Below are 17,836 nucleotides of genomic sequence, written 5' to 3'. Positions count from 1 at the left end.
AAAGATTGTAGAGCATTTTTTTTCTTTCTATCCATAAATAACCACCATTAAAAATTTGGTATGCCTCTCTTTTAAGTTTCATTATCATTTAAACCTAACATTTTAAATATACTATTCATCAAACTATGAGTATAGTTATTTTTAGTTTCCCCAGTATAAACAGTGAATCCAAAAGAAAGTTTTCTTGATTCATCAAGATGATGCCTAAGTAGAAGTGTTGGGTAAGGAGACTTACTGCCCTTTAGGGCACCCTTTAGTGTGTGATAAACTTCACCTTGTCCTGCAGTAACTATCTGGGGTTTGTTTGAATAAACCAACGAACTGTAGTTAGCATCTGTAACTCTGCATTGTATACAAGTAAAATCAGTAGAGCTGTCTGTTTTGCTATCCTTGTTCAACTATGGCATAAAACAAGTTGGGTAGTTTTCTTTATTATCAGAGTTCAAGAAACTGAGGATTTCAAACTTTCCTTGCCTATAGTAAAAAAAAAAAACATTGTAAGAACATGAAAAATCTTTCACTGTTCCCTTAGGATGAAAGACTAAGAAAACAATTACATGATCTCCAACTCGAGCTTGGAAAAGTGAATTCTGCGTTCCTACATACACATGGACAATGGCTATGGCCACTATGATACTGCACTGTTAGGTCTCACAGTAACTTGCTTTGAAATTATTTTATAGCTTCAGCCCCATCAGAGGGTTTAATTTTGCTTTACTTTATTGTAGCTAAAATATACTAAAAGGTTTTATACTTGTTTGTTTGTTCCTGAGTCAATTCCCATTCTGATTTTATGACATTTTCTCCCTTTCCCAGATCTTAAAAATACAGATACAAGTATTTCCTACAACTGTATTGTTTGGCCTAGGCTCGAGGTCCAGTTCTACATGAGTTGCTCTGAGCCATTTGTGCTACTGCCTACCGTGGTGCAGATAGGCAACCAGTGTTGTTAAGGGTCCAATTTCCACACCTCTGAGGCAGCTGGGGGTGGAGGAGCAGAAGGACAGAAAGCCAGGACTGTCCTGGGCAATTTTAATCCCATTCTAATATTAGTGGGGCAAAGGGCACAAAGGGCAAGTGCTTCAACAGAGTAGGCATTTCAGCTGTAAACACTGGCTGTATTGTAAGCCAGCTTTCCACCAACTGATCGTGTAGTGTTAGGCCTGTAAAGTGTTAAGGAATGGACTTTATTAATGCCTTACTTGCAATTTTAAGTGAATGTGGTTAAATACATTTTATATCACATTTTTAGATAACTGTTTAAATTGGGCTTAGATTACCTACAAAATTCTTTTTCAACTCTCACCTCTCATCTTCGTATTTACTCTTAATGAAGTGACTGAATTTCAATTTATTGTTTAAAAATATTTAATATATGGGCTGGAGAAATGGCTCAGCGGTTAAGAGCACTGACTGCTCTTCCAGAGGTCCTGAGTTCAATTCCCAGCAGCCATGTGGTGGCTCACAACCATCTGTAATGGGATCTGATGCACTTGTACAGTGTGTGTCTAAAGACAGCTACAGTGTACTCATATAAATAAAAAATAAATAAATCTTTAAAAATATTTGATAATTAAGAAATGACTAATAATTGACTTAATTTTTCTACTTCTACTGAAAAGTTTTAAAATATGCAACATCAAATTACAATGTAAGAAAAAACTATCCTCCCTTCCTTCCTTCCTGATCAACAACAATCCATACACACAAATCTACATTTCACACAGCACACTAGGTCACAGGCCTGGTGATTTAGGCTGGAATGACCAGGAGGCTTCTCTCCGGTTAGCTTTCATAGTACTAGAAGACATTTCTGTGGGTTGCTAGGGGAACCACAATAATGACAGACGGGGCAAGACATGCTCATGGGTGGGTGCAATAGTGGCATGAATGTGAGTAGACAACCAAGAGTTTCCTGGCCTGTTCCACAGAAGAAACACATACCTGCTGCTGTGACTCTCGCTGGGAAGCTCCTAGGCTATAGGGTGACCTCATTACTACTGTTATACTAAATGGACATAATACCAAACTGCCCTCTACATCTCTCTATCAACCCTCATCAGAGACTTTCTGTGTGCAGCTGACATTGGTTAACTTACAACTAACTGATCAATGTGTAAAGAATGAGTGTTCAGCCATGAAAGGAACATCAGTATCCCACGCACCCCAGAGCTCAGGGACTGCTGTGCAAGAGGGAGTGGAAATATTTTAAGAGCCAGGAATTGGGAAGGACTGAATTAAGTGTCTTCTAAGCATGACAGGACTACTACACTCATGAACTCACACAACTTAAATACCCACACAGGACTATACAAGATCAAGGCAACTAACAATCTAGCAGAGTGGGGAGGGACTTACAAGTCCCCACCCCTACTGAGCAGCTACTGACAGATAATGGCTCTGGAAGAGGCTGAGTCCCTTTTTTTAAGGTATGGTCCCTTTCGAGTCAAGTATGCTTAAGTGGATAGCCCACACCCATGCGTGTATCAACAGCACAAACTGGAATCAGTGGGTTCTTTTTACGAGCACAAAGTGGAAAGCCAGTGAGAAGGATGTGGGGTAGGTCTGGAAGGATCTGGGGAGAAATGCAAGGGGAAGCAATCCAAAAAAATTGCATAAAATTATCAAAAAAAAGTATATTTTTTAAAAAGCATGGTAAATCAAATAAGCTTTTAAGCTTCAAATAAATTTTAATAGTAAAACCAAGGTAATATTTAATAAGGTAAGGGTACATTTCAAGCAGAATACAAAAGAAAGGAAGCTATTACTATGGTGACCGCCCATATTACACACCACATGGATTACCTGTAACCAATAAGCACTGTTACCTGCTACCTCACCAGTCCCACTCTGGCCAACCTCACTTCAACAGCAGTGGAGACTTGGATCCTACTCTCATTCCAAACTACCTCATGACCCACCTCCTCATAGAAACAGCAAGTTTCAGGTACAGTAAGAGACTCTCAAAAACTACTACGGGAAAGTGATCAGAAGACATTTCAACATCAGCCTCAGGCCCCCATGTGTCCACATGGATAATAAGCTCACATGCAGCTTGAACTGCCAAGCTGAGTATGCAACATATCGTCTACAATCCTAACATCCCAGAGAGGCAGAAGCAGGAAGGTCTCAAGTTCAAGGCCACCCAGGGAGGGACAGAGAGAAAGAGCTAGGGTGGAATTCAGTGGTAGAATACTTGGCTAACATGTATAGGCCCTGTATTTGTTTAATCCCTAGCACCATAAAAACAAAAGCAAAAACAAAAACCTGTAGAGATAAAAAAATTAAGCTGCCTTCTGGGTCTTCATATTTTAAGACTTTTCAACAATCCCATCTTTCCAAGCCATGCTCAAGTACAGTCTCAAGTCTGCATAGCATGAGGTGTCCTTGCTACTTCAGAGTCACCCTCACCATCACTAGTCCCAGTTTATACCCAAGGGACATCTGCTTACAGAGAATGAACAATTCTTTACTATCCTCCCATTCCCAACTTCTACTATCTCCATCCCACAGTGATTGCTCCTGACTAATTTTTACTCTCCAAACTTCTAGTCTCTACTGATTTCTAGTTTTCACCAGAGACTCCCAAGAGGCTTCCCATGGCTTCCTCTGGATAGAGCCCCTGAGTTCTTTCCCAAAATACTATACCTGGAAAATTATTTAAGTCCCCCAGTCCTTAGTAGCAAGTAATTCCAGTGCTTATCAGCCAAGAAGTGGACATTTAAATATTTACTAACAAAACCACAACCAAACACACAATGTAAAACCAACAACTAAATCTTGGCTTAATATTAGCCAATGTGCCAGAGTCCTGTGATCTCCACTTCCAAACACGGGTCAAATTCAGTCACCCTGAGTACCAGTCCATCAGTCCGATCTTGCTGTCTTGCACTAGACTGTAACAACATTGCAACTGATTTCCACATTTCTATTCACCTAAATAACTCACTCACACGCACACAACAACACTTCTTCTTCCTGTTCAGCAACTGTCCATTGCCCAAGATATCTTGTTAAGATAATCTTTTTTAAAATGCAGTTTTTAAAAAAAAAAATCCTTATTTGATCCTTTGTTATTTAGTCAAACATTCAAACTTCTCCAGCTCCCTCAAATGCTAAGTGAACTCTCCCCTTCTTTATTCTCCCTCCATGAGTCCTTCAATGCAGGAAGGCACTCACTCGCTACCTTGGGATCTTGACGCTGGCCCTTTCCTCCAGCTCTGAGCCTCCCTCTCAGTGAGGTGCTGCTCCCTAGAGATCAGCTCAAACCTTACCAAGCCAAAGCAGCTTCTTTAACCTTTAATATCCCATTACCACACTGGTCTTCTTTTGAGTTCATTACTATTTCAAACTTCTTTAATGAGTAAATCTCCCTCAGGAACTTCCTATTTGTTCATCACCACAGTCCCATTCGTCTAGGAAACAATATGATGCACAAACCAAGCACTTCATCAGCATATGTAAAAACAAACTGAGACTTAAGATATGCATGAAACAAAGTAAAAGAAATGGATAATTGGTCTACCAAACAAGGCAGAAAACAAACTACTCTATCTGACAAGCAGAAAGTCCGGTGTTACTGGGACCCATTATCTACAGGCATCAGGTGTATACTTCTCAAAGCTCACTGGAAACAAGCAGAGCCAGCCCTCACCTAAGGCACTGCCATCACTCAGGAAGTTCTGTCTTCTGAGCAGACACATGCTATAATGTATAAAGAAAACACTGGAATATATTTTCAAAACAACCTGTCACAATCTCCTAACCGTTGTACTCACGTATAGAGTGATTACAATTATACTCAAACTTTCAACCTCTTAAGAACAGGTCCTTCCAGTGTAAGACGCCAGCCTCTGAGACAACTTCCAACTGCAATGCAAGTTGAGACTGCCTCACCTACTGTCCTTTCTTAAAAGTGTCTCAGCAGCCTTTCTATTTACTGATGGACCAAGGCGAAAGGAAACTACTAGCCAGCACTTGTCAGCTATTTGTTTAACTTCCATTCAATGAATATTTATTCAGTTTTCAGTCACAGAGATGAAAATAACATGTAACTTTAAGTAACGTAACAGAGATAAAACAATATATCTCAGTATTGCTTAAAAGTCACTACTCAAGAAAATAATCCCTAAAATATCAAGACTTGAGAACAAAATATTTTACTTTAATAACCACCCTACTCTGTGCAGATGAAGTGCTGCAGGCTCCCTCCCCCAGCACAGCGCCCGCCAACTTACCTTGGTATGGTGACACATTTAGTATTGCAATTCTGAGTGGTGATGGCTTTCTCAAGCTCATCTAACCGTCCTGTTTTCTTTAGCTTTTTCACCAGACTTTTCACTGCTTTTTCACACCACTTTTCTTCCTGTCCATTCTGCTCTCCACCACCTGCTCCTCCAGACCCACCGGCTGATTTTTTCCATCCCAGAAGTCTCTTCACCACTGGCGGAGTGAATGGCAAGATGGACGACATTTTCTTACCAAAGGTAACAATCCACACTCAGAAAAAGCCCGGTAAATCTACCCTAGAAAAGACATTGAAACATTAATTTTTAAAGCTAACTTAAAATAGGGATTTCAATATGCTACCAAATGCAAACCACAGCACACAACAGAAATTCAAACTCTTCACTTATTTGAAGTTTTTTCTATACTGATGACGATGCTGTCTTTACTACTTTAAATGAATTGTGGCAAAGAATTCTTCTGAAAATCAAGAAGACTCAAATCTTGGGCAAATATAGTTTTGAAAATAAAATCTTTGTCAACGCTCTGGGCAATTAACTTTTCTAAGGCCATCTCTCTTTATTAACCTCTTCAAATTAACACTTGATGAAGATTTTCACAAACACCAAGTTTTTCACATTTTTAGGACTTCAATCTATTCTCAAAAGATTTAGCAAAAATCTTTTGAGACTATATAGTTAAGTGGAAGTATGTTTGCCTAACATAAATAGACTCTGGGTTTAAACACCCCACCCCTCAACAGTAAGGAGTGGAGGACACTTACAAATAAAATATATACACACCCAATGTTCACAGAGTTTTACACTTTCATTAAGAATAAAGAAAGAAAAGTGATCAAACTTGTAGAAAAAAGCTTTACTCAACACCTCATCTGCTTGAAGAAATCCCTTTAATGCCATCTATCTTAATACCCTTTTCATCTTTATCTAATGATGCATACAGTAAAATTAAGCATATTTTTCTTCCTATATCAGTGTCAGTCTGTAATATCTTTTATTTTATGTACAGTAACAGGCTTGTAAGAGAACTCTTGCAAGCATCAACCTCAGGTGTCAGCTCTTATTCCCTGAGGAAATGATGGGCTGATTCCTCTACGGTGCCACTTACTTTCCTCACTATGAAAACCACCTGTAGTTTTAAGACTTGTGTGTATGGTATCTGATGAGGTCAGCAGTAAGTTACTATGTAAGCACATTTTTGTACTTACCAGAATTAATGTCTTTTCATTTGCTTATTTTTATGCACTTGGCACCAAATTTTCCTATTCTATGCCAGTCTTTCAGGTAAACAGTCAGCTGACTGTTGTTAACTCTGCATGCAGCCTCGCATCCTAGAGTGTAGTAGTATAGTAGTGTAGTAGTGCCCCCATTCCCGTCCCCATCATCCTGATCTACTGCATCTATTGTTTCATGGAGTGTTTCCAAGAAAGAGAGAAAGATGCCAGTAAGATTCGGTTGAAACACAATTTTATACACTATTATTTACTTTTATAAGTAGCAATACTGCCTCTTGTTGCAATGATTTAAGATATGGTACTACCTTAATTTTCCTTAAACAACAACAACAGCAAAACAAATCTCAGATAGTTATTTTAACCTTTTCCTTAGTAGCCATAAAGGAAGGATACCAGAGCCTAGAATCATCTATTACCCACCATTTGCCTGGATGGTTCAAAAGAAACCTTCATATTATGGTTGTTTTAAGTCCAGGTACAAAACAGACAATAGAACTGATCAGGACAGCTCGCCTTCTGAGTTGTTTTAAATCTAGAACAACTCTTACCCTCTGCTTTTCTTTTTCTTCATAAACGGATTCAGGAAGTAACATCTAGTCTCTATGTGAGTTCACGTTCTTTCAGTGTTTTCTTCCTGGTGTCACTACTCTTCTATTTGTACAACAGGAGGTCAGCTATACACACTTTAGATTTCAACCTACATCAAGACACTGTATGTTCTACCTGTTGTGACTGCTAGTGACAAACTATCAGTTTGTAGGCTAAGAACATCTTCCATCATCCTTCATGCAATATGATCTCCCTTTAACAACAGATCTATTTATTAGGATTGCTTTCCAACTCTAGTCCATCCATTATTAGATTTAATTCTTTAAAAGGAACTTTTCCTCATCAACTAGGGCTATGTGGTTATCCTAAAACACATTTACTTTATTTAAGCTAAGTCAGGTTCAATGCTTAAGTATTTAATTTTAATGTCCATTATGTCTAGTTTCCTGGGGCTGCTGTCATAAATCACCACAAACCCTTATAAGGGCATTTGCCACAAGGTTTGGGGCCCATCGAGAAAATTCAGAACAATCTCATTTCAAGATTCATAAGTGCATCTTTTAAAACCCTTTTATCCAAATAAATTCACATTCATAGGTGTGTGTTGGAAGGGGGTATGTGTCCATTAGTGAACTCTTAACTCTGGTTTACCCTTGTTTCCCTGTCTGTAATACTGAAAATCTTGGTTTGAATGAATACATAGTCACTTGTATCACCTTTATATTACCTTACTGTGTAAGGAAAAAAAATTAGAAATAATACCAATGTAAGCTCTAGAACTAGGATTACTAGGCAAAGTTTAAGATTTCTTTGCAGCTCTATCTACTGATGATAATAAAAGGCGTGCCTTGAAAGTCACCTAAAATAACTACTTTCTCCAGAGGTATTAGCAGCCTGGGAGAGCTAGGAGTCATTTCTGTTACTTGAATTTTACACTCACCACGTCCCTGTTTACACATAGCCAGTGTCTGCCCACCCTCCAAGCTTCTTCATCCACAGAGATCGTTCCTCTCGCTTTCTGCAGTCTGTGTTGTTGGCAGCAGACACCTGCCCCCACTCTCACACCACGCTTACATGACGCACAGCACTACTCTGTAACTAGGGATCTGCACCAACTTTACTTCCTGAAGTCATTCTATATCCGTTCATACAGTGAACTTGAAGACAGGCCAAATTAAAGTATCAAACTGAACCACAAAAGTGTGTGCAGGGTGGAGATCCCAGAACATCCAAGAAGAAATGTTAATTATGCTTATTTAATGTCTAGTCTCCCCAGTCTGCAATGTCTCAGCACGTGTGGCGCAGCCGAGTGCAGTTCAGTGGGAAGAGCCTGCAGAACATGAGTGAAGCTTGGGCTTCATCACCAGCAGTGCAAGAAGGGAAGCAAAGACTCACATGGAAACAAAGATGGAGAATGGTCAAACTGACTTTGAGGATAAAAAGGGAAACCAAATGACCTACATTGCCTTATTTCAAGACTTGAAAAAAAAAAAAAAAACTAAATAAAAAACCTGAAAAGCCTTAGTAATGATAGAGTAGGCACAAAGGGAAAGCTTACAATCTAGACATTAACAGTGAGTCCAGGAAGAGCCTACTGTTTCCAGCCTACTTCCCACTAAAGGTACCGGGTCACCTCCGCTTTAACCCCTCTTTAGTATGTAAATGATGAGCATCTATCACTTCCTCATATCATTCTCCAAGGCTAGGCAGAATCTTAAGCTCTAGGAGGACTGTATTTCCTAACTTAGAGCACCAACTATAAATTCCTATAAAGTAAACCATCAAAACTACATAAAACTCACATAAAAGTTACACTAAAAGGTAAGTAGATAAACCACAGACTGGGGGAAATTTTACAACACATATCTGACAAATGACTATAGTTTAGAATATATAAGACTGAAAAAAACTGAAAGAAATATAGTTTGCTAAATAAGAGAAAAAATTAAACACATTTAGTTAAAGAGAGTAATAGAACATACTAGGGGGTGTTAAGTACTACCAACTATCAGAAAAATGCAAATTAGAACCCAAATGAAAAACTGTTTCTCATCACTTAGGATGGTACTAAATGTTTCGGACAGCATCAAACGTTGGTAAGGACACAGGCTACCTTAGTAGCCTGCCACTGCTGTACCAAACCCCCACACTCATTGCCTCAAAAGGCACAAATGGACTAAATGTAGGTGTCAGTCAGGCTGGGCCCATCTGTGTGCCTTTCCTTTCTCACTTGAGAGGACAACCCTCTGAGCTCACACCTGCCACCTCCTTTTTGTCATTAAACCTCTCACTCACATCTAATAAGGACACAGTGACTACACTTAGGGTTTATCCAGATCATCCAAACTAATGACCTCACCTCAAGACTTTAACTTTTTTATATGTATAGAGTCCCTTTTGCCATTCACAGGTTCTGGTCACTGTAGCCTATACATCTGTGGGGAGCATTTGGCCTTCCCTGGAACAATGGCATACCCTACACTGTGAAATACTGCTGATACAAGCATAAAATGACACAATGCCTTCCTAAAGAGTCATGCATCTGCCCACAATACCATTATACTCCCAGAGACATAGTCAAGAAAAAGGAAAAAGGGGGAGGGGGGGCAAGGAGCTGACTTCCACCCCCAGCACCCACACGATGGAAGAGCCAGTCCTTCAAGTTGTCCTCCTATAAGCACTCCATTGCACCTGCTCCCTGCCCCCCCCCCAATAACAAAGGTAGAACACATTCTTCAAAGAAAAATAAAACCATGCCAAAAAAAAAAAAAAAGGACTTGTACAAACTAAGAATATAGTGATACAGGCCTGTAATCTCAGCCCTCAGTTAGCTGAGATTCAAGGCTAACTTCAGCAAAACTCACTGGTGGACAGGGACTAGAAGAATAATGGTATTGTGGGGAGCACTGACAGCTTTCACAATTTATAGACACCAAAAAAAAAAAAAAAAAAAAAAAGCAAATGTTGCAAATAAGATCCTGTACCTTTCCTTAGCAATTCAGTAGACCCAGTGGGCAGGTAGGTTTTGCTCAGCTGGGGAGTTGTAAGGCAATAAAGAAAACAGAACGCAACAGGAGCTGTTAAACTGTCAACAGGGGCTAATAAAACATAAGCACGTACCATAATGCATCAAGCTTCATTTGACAAAAAGGCAGACATATAAAACCCCATCAGACACATGATAACCTTCATACCTCTAGCAGGAAGCAAAGGGTACTTTTGGCACGGTTGTGGGTTGTGTTCCTACTGTCCCATAAAGTATGCTTGTGGGAAGCCAACTGTATAATGCCATGTGACACAGTCTCTTCCTAGCACAGAGAACATGATCAATTCAACCTTTGGAAGGGAGGGGTACCACAGAAGTGACACCAGAGCAGAAGTATCAAACAAACAGCCCACGGGCTAAGAGTCCATTATGTCTTCTTGGGTTCCCAGTTTTGGAGCTAATCACTAGTGTGGGTACTGGAAGCATGGTCAGAACATGGGAGCAGTTAAAGCCAGGTTGGCTTTGTGCTTATCAAAAAGACTGTTAAATTAGTAATTTCAGAAACAATTTACATGACCTAATAATTAATGTCCAACTGGATATAGGCATTTATGAGTCAAAGGCTTTGCTTCCTAGTCTGGCAGGCAGTATGCACAGGTATGTTCAAGACCATTGGGAACACCAGGGGGCAGCTTTCCAGAACCAGGCCCCAGGATCAGTTTATACATGCTATCAGACTAGATGTGCCAGTCACACAGCTAGGGCCACATAAAATACAGTAGAACCGGAGAGGCCAGAAAGGGCACACGGACAGGCAGACCAAGCTTAGCAGACAAAACTGCAGACAAGTCAAACCCAAGACTTGCCTCAAGGCCAGCCTGTTTGTTATGCTACTGAGAATTGAATCTTTCAGGATAAATCATCTTTCTGGGTTAGTGACTGATCTCTGTGCCTGTGAAAAACTGTTAGAAAAAGAAAAGTTCTAAGACTTTACCTTAAAAGTTTCTATACTTGTGAAGTGGAAACGTCTAGTTTCTTTGGAAAGTTATGTCAAATGATGTTTTGCTGGGGCACACAGGTGAAAGAATGTTTTGATATAAAAAACACATGAAAAGACCCAGGATGCAGGAGTATAGCTATGACCCCACAGACAGTGGGAGAAGAGCACTAAGCATTGGTTTGGTTTGCTCTGCCTTGCTATTCTTTGCTAACAACACACTTTTATGTATTGGTTCGCCTTAAATAGCACTTTTGAGCTCAACTTGTGATAACGCAGCCTAAGAACTGCTCACAAGGTTCCTGCAGCAGCTTGCTGTTTCTGCCACCTCTTCTCAGGCTGGTTGGTGAGCCTAGTGGCTGCCAGGACTGATACTGCTGCCAGTTCGTTCCCAGTGTCTGTCTGCCTGCCTAGAGGACTGGTCTGCAGCCGCTGAGTCGTATTTGGTGTTTGCTACAGGACTGAACTGCTGCCCAAGAAGACTGAGCTCGCCCCCAAGAACTAACCACTTCCCCACATCCCAGTAACAGTTCTCTTCCACTACCTCTGCTATCGTGGAATACAGGACAGGTTCACCCTTATTAAAAGTAGGTTGCAAAGAATCTGTGCCTATAACTTTGAATTCAAATATTGCAGTCACAAAAATTTAGCCAAAAAACAAATGAAAATTAAACTTCTTGACCATTAGCAAAAACTCAAGAGATTCTCCTTAATATCAGAAAAATCCCAGCAGATTCTTACTATTAGGAGTGAAGATATGAAATGAAGACAACTTAAATTTAAACCTGTTTTGGGTTATCTGAATCACATGACCTGTGTGGTCATGTATCAGTGTCCCTTATTTTACCAGATCAATTATGACAATCTGGAACTAAGAAAACAGTTACCAGCAGCAACTTTCCCTCACAGTAACCAGGCTGGCTGACCCTCTCTGGATGATTTTTACATTATATCCTAACATTTTCAGCAATACTAATTAAAATATTGGATGGTTATTTATTGTACTTTAAATAAAAGTATTTAGCCATTGCTTGAAATGCAAATGCATTGAAAATTAAATGAAAGACATGGCAATTTGTTCCAAGTTAAATACAAATGTAACAAAAATAAAATTCAACTTCTAATCATACTACAAAAATATGATGTGTCATTTACAGAACAGAAAGGTTTTCTTCAATAGTATGGCAGCAAGCGCACTGCTAGCTTCTGCAAGAACTAAGTTCAAATGCTACCTGTTTCTAATTCCTGCAATAAATGATACTTATATAATGCAAGTTTTTAAAGAACAGAAGGACAGCCTTGATGCCAAAGACAGTTTAAAAACTATCTTAGTAAAACTAAGAGTCCCAGATTACTCACTGGAAAGTTTCGATCAGGTAAGGTCTAACTATCCTGAGTTTCTAGCAGTCTTCTAATTATTAATTGTTCCCTCCTAACTCTAGCAAACAGCATTATCTACATACTTTATCGAACCATGATTCCTCTTTTATGCAGTATTCAACCGTTCTTTTTTTAAACCACTTTTGATGTAGATGATACCTGAGAATATGCATTCTTTAAAACAACAACAACAACAACAAAAACCTCCCCAAATGACTAGGGTGGTTTTTTTATGCTCTGATCTTATCTTCTGGGAAAGTTCCATATAAAAACCCTACAGAAGATCAATTAGAAGTGCAGTACCTTTGGGAAGCATGTGTATGAAAGTGTGGTGTTTACAGTTATTTTGGACTGGATATCCATCAACATGTCATTGATTTTTTTTTCCACAAAGGTCTCATACATTTTGCTAAATGTACTTATTCCTCCAAGCATCATTATTATTGAGATGGATGCTTTAAAAAAAAAAAACCAAAACAAAAACCAGTTAAGGTTCTGAGAATCTGTCACTGTAGGCAGAGCAGGTTTAGGACATGCAAGGAGAACTAAGTTCCATTCCCAGAACACACACTTTATATTAAATACTCTCCTTGACCCATTATGCAATGTTAGGATTGTGCAATAATCAAACACAAGGCAAGCCAAGTATAGTTAAGACGCTCTAATGTCTCTCTAATCCATTCCCTCCAGGGACTTCTCAGGAAGAGCTCTCCTGTCTGCTATGGGTTCTGTCACAACGTTTTGTTCACTTTATAAGCGTATGTTGATCCTCAAACTCTGGTCAACTGGCTTTCTTCACTCAATGATACAACTATCTGTGCTAGTCTATACATAAATAAGATCTCTATCCTTGCCTGCAGCTGCTTGAGTTCCCGTTTCCCACACTTAGGGAGTCCTACAGATAGTCTGGTACATATGATTTTCTACACTATGTGAACGCTGTCCTGCAGCAACCACTTTGAAACTTTAACTGAGAGTCCCATGGCAAACACACTTCACACTGCAACCAACCTAATGTGCATCCATGCCCACAACTCTTTAGAGACATTCCCTATATGCTGTACTCTCAAGAACCATGACTGCGTACAAGAAGCAAGGTAGCAGATCCTAAGACCTACCAATTCTAGAAAATCGAAAGGAAAAAGACAGGTAACACATTTTGATTCTATGTTTCTAATATTTTAAAAACATAATAAAGCCATTACCTTGAAATATACTATCTGCAAGGAGAGATGGTACAGAGAACACACATGTCCAATTTTACTAAGTTCTACCAAAGTACTTAACCAACTGCCAATCCTCCAGAAATCATGAGCCTTTTCAATTATTACTAATACATGACATACTGGACCTTCTAAATTTAGTTGTTGGAAAGGTTTCATATACAGGGGTCACATGTGATAAGGAGTTTGGGGACATCTGCCACTGCTGACTATCCAGGATTCTATTCTTAGCAACCCTTGGTTCATATTCACTATCTTTTGTCTTCTTAATTCATAACATCACATATATATTCAATTACATAAGCTTTATATGTCTCCAGTCAGCAAGTGATTTTTGAAGGTCTTTTGTATACTTTACTATTTCACACCAATGTGTTCAGATGTATCAGCCAGCTACTCTAAGGGTTGTTTAGTGGTATACATCACTTCTACCTTTAAGATCATCCCATGTGATTTGCCTTGTACTTGTCTAACACATTTAACATTTCACCTCTAGTAGCCAAATAGGAATGGATTTATACATAGTGTCCTCCTCAATACACTGTGTTTCTGGGCTCTTTGGTTTTCCTATGGTAGCATACACCTGAGGCAAATACCACTGTACCTTAACCACTAAAACTACATGCTACATCCAGGTATGTGCTTCCTTCTTGCCTCTCTAGATGCTCTCAGCTGCTGCTTCAGCCATCATATCTGCCTGTGGCTATAGACCCACACGATCCCATGATGGAGGCTGGCTTTTTCTGGATCCATAAACCATTCTGACTCATCAGAAGCCCTTCCTTCTGTAAGCTGCCTTTAGCACAGCAATAGAAAAGTAACTAATACAACACAAGCTTATAGATACATTTATTTCCAACATTTTATTTTATATTTTCTAATTTCTATATATGTATTCATGTTTTTCTCATCCTTCCCTACGAGCAATTTTTCTTCATTTCTATCTACTTACCCCAACTGACTTATCAAACTACACATTCTATTGTAATTCTTCAAAGGGTGACTCTTACATCTGTTTAATGGGAAACCCTGATCTCATCAGCGGATTACAGGTAAAGAGAACAGCCTACTAAAAGGCCTACTAAAAGTAACTTTGAGCCAGGTGTGGTGGTACACGCCTTAAATCCCAGCACTTGGGAGGCAGAGGCAGGCAGATTTCTGAGTTCGAGGCCAGCCTGGTCTACAAAGTGAGTTCCAGGACAGCCAGGACTATTCAGAGAAACCCTGTCTCAAAAAAACAAAAAAACAAAAAAAACAAAACAAAACAAAAAAAAAACCCAAAAAAGTAACTTTGAATTATAATAATAAAGGATCCAGATATACTGTCTTACATAGCAGATCTCAGCTACAAGGATGCTACAAAGGATGGTCTCTTAAGCCCACAGGTTCAAGATGAGCACAACCCCTACTTCCCTTTAAAAATACATGAATTAAAAAAAAATCTTGTAAGACTAGGTAAAGAAAATGCCATATAGTTAACAGGTAAGAAATAAATATAACTATAAATAACTTAGAAACTATTACCTTTAGGTTGGCTGTAGGGGAAGCTAACTCACAAGATTTTACTACAGCTGCAACCGGGGGTCAGGAGGGAGAAAGTAAAACTGAAGACGGTGAGAACTGATCCTTAGGGAGCTCTCTCTAGGTAACTAACTGCCTGTCTCACTGTTCTGTGGGTAAAACACAAGCCCAGGCCAGGGGCTGGCTGGGCACCACTGAGAACACAGTCAATGAGCACAAGTACACACTAAAGACGCTCCCAAGCCCTGTACCGTTGGCATCTGCCTCTCAAACATGAGTAGCCAGACTTCTACCTGGATGTCAGATTCTTAAGACTCTTCAAGAAAGTATCGACCAAACTCAGAGAAGACACACACATACTACTCCTGAGAGCAACAAACAGCCCAATCAGATGCCTCCTCCATAAAACTTCAAGGGACAAGCTTCCCCCACAGCTCCTGCTTCTGTCCAGCTTTCTGTCCCTTCTTAGTGAAGCAATCACAGACTAGCTAAAGAAAAGTGGCAAATGAAAACAGAAAAGGGGAGCCTCAAGAAAACTGAGACTGCAGAGAGGGAAGAGAAGTCAACCATCAAGACAGAGCAGTTAAGACAGCAACACAGAAGCAAGGGCAGCAGTGCTCAGAGGGTGAGGAGAGAAGAAATCCAAGTGTAAACTTGATTTCGGTACGAAGACAGAGAATGGGAAACAGAAAAATCTCACACACACAGAGCAATAGATTGAGAAGAAAAATATATGAAAACTCCCCAATCGTATGTATTAGCAGAAAGAGCAGAAAGGTGAGAAAAACAGGAGAGGGTGAGGCCCAAAGTCCAAATAGGAGTTCCAGAAAGACAACAGAGGTGACAGAGAGGAAGGGCCAAAGACGCCAAGGAAACTGCCTGAAACTACACAGGTGCTTCCACATAGAAGGCCCACCAAACCCTGGCCCCACAGCTGGTGACAACGAAAAGTTACAATGCCGAGGACAAAGTATGACCATTAAGAGGGTTAACTGAACAACTATTGCCAACCTGAGTTTCTCTTCTAGCAATCAACTGGCTTTCACTATGGTTTGCTTTAGTAGTGGTCAGTGCTGTTGAGTGTACTTTCAAACTCCTCTGCCCATTTGTAATCTTCAGAAGATTGTCCATTTGAGTCCTTTACCCATCTTTTAGGGGGTTTTGGTCTAAAATTCTTTAAATATGCTGAGTAGAAAACCTTTATAAGACATACTATTTCCAACTACAATCTCATTTTGAGAATTATCTTATACTTTCTTTTCTTTGATGCACAACCCTTTTAACTTTCCTAAAGTCCAGTTTACCTTTTCCACTGTGCACATGCCTATTGTGTCATTCTGAGCCACAGCCACACCTCCCATATGAAGTGGGCTCAGCTCTGCTTTGGCCACTCTTTCTCCTTCAGCCACTGTGCTTCTCTGGAAGTACTTCTTTGTAATTACTGCTCTGGTTTGGAGTATTAAAAATACTGAGATAGTCTACATCTGTGTTTTACACCTATGTCTTCAGAGTCCTTATAGTCCATTGAAATTTACACTGACCAGTTATTTTAAGAGCTGCCAAGCCTGTGTCGGCTAAAGACCATCATACCAGACTGCAGACCAACATATGGAAGGAACTAGTGATAAGACTGACATTTCTGCACAGTCAAACTGCAGGCAAGAGAGAAGAGGGAAATTACTTTATACTTCAATTCCCTATTTTGTACTATATACATAACTATTACCTATGCAAAAAGATAATTAAATTACCTTTCCTTAAGACAGATACTCCTGGCCTACTAAGAGATAAAGCTGTACAGGTACTCAGTGAGTACAAAGGACCATCCCCTGCAGTACTATTTCTAGTCTCCCAAGACTGAAAGTAACTTAAATGTCCGCCAACAAGAGTTCTGGTGAAACGGAAGAGTATCACACACTCTCAGGGTAAAGGCACTTGCCACTAAACCTGATGAGCTGAGTTACTCCCTAAATTTAACTCCTATGTAGACGGAGAACCAACTTCTCTAAGCTGTCCTGTGACATTCAGAAGTATGTAACATACATGTGCATGCACAAGTGTAAATATGAACACAACACACACACAATCCCAATGCCGACATCACCAAAACAAAAGGCATTCACTATGAACTGACATAAAGCAACCTACAAGATGAACTTCCAAGTACAATAGCTGGCCATATCCTCTAAAAGGTAGCACTTGACCAAGTGTGCTTAGAGGTGAACACAAGCTTGGTAGCACTGTTTGCCTCTGCAAAGGCAGATGAGTGACAAGGACTTATTATGAATCATCTAATTTTCAAAGTAGACCAACACACCTTCTTACATGTACATCATGCCACATTTAACTATGGTTGTACTTTCTTTTTACATTTGTTCTGCTTCACCTTCTAGTGATATGAAAATCCAGCTAAAAACTAGTGTTTCCTAGTCCTCTACAGGCGGGGTGTCTCCCAGAAGCAGGCTGTTTCAAACACTAGAAGAAGCTTTCATTTTGACCTACTTTTTCTACTATTTCTCAGCTAACAGGAGAAACTATGTAGTCTATTTTATCTGACATGTCTGTGTTTGCAGTGGGAGAAATGGGCCTAACCTGTGTCTGTTCTGGCAATTTATGTCACCACAAGAAATCAAGATTAGATATGACTACACATACCTCTAAGCACATACCACTGAGCACCAAAGGGCTGAGTCAGGAAG

At 39.7% G+C, this 17,836-nt stretch overlaps 1 protein-coding gene across 6 annotated transcripts in view; it reads right to left on the bottom strand.

Annotated features, from left to right (window-relative positions):
- Smad2 (SMAD family member 2) overlaps window positions 1-17,836 on the bottom strand; it is a 70,659-nt gene that overhangs the window by 43,784 nt on the left and 9,039 nt on the right. For 4 of the 6 annotated variants that reach the window (XM_017317842.2, NM_010754.5, XM_030250351.1 and 1 more), the window contains exon 2: window positions 5,238-5,525. In XM_017317842.2, the coding sequence (XP_017173331.1) occupies window positions 5,238-5,473 (236 nt within the window). In that variant the 5' untranslated portion in view covers window positions 5,474-5,525. Of the gene's footprint in view, window positions 1-5,237; window positions 5,526-6,454; window positions 6,845-17,836 lie in introns of those variants that run through there. The other 2 variants (NM_001252481.1, NM_001311070.1) reach the window with 2 other exon arrangements.

This window comes from Mus musculus, chromosome 18 (genome assembly GCF_000001635.26).
Source record: "Mus musculus strain C57BL/6J chromosome 18, GRCm38.p6 C57BL/6J".
NCBI lineage: Eukaryota > Metazoa > Chordata > Mammalia > Rodentia > Muridae > Mus > Mus musculus.
Note: the sequence above shows the minus strand (reverse complement) of the source record. Positions and strands in the feature narration are given on the sequence as shown.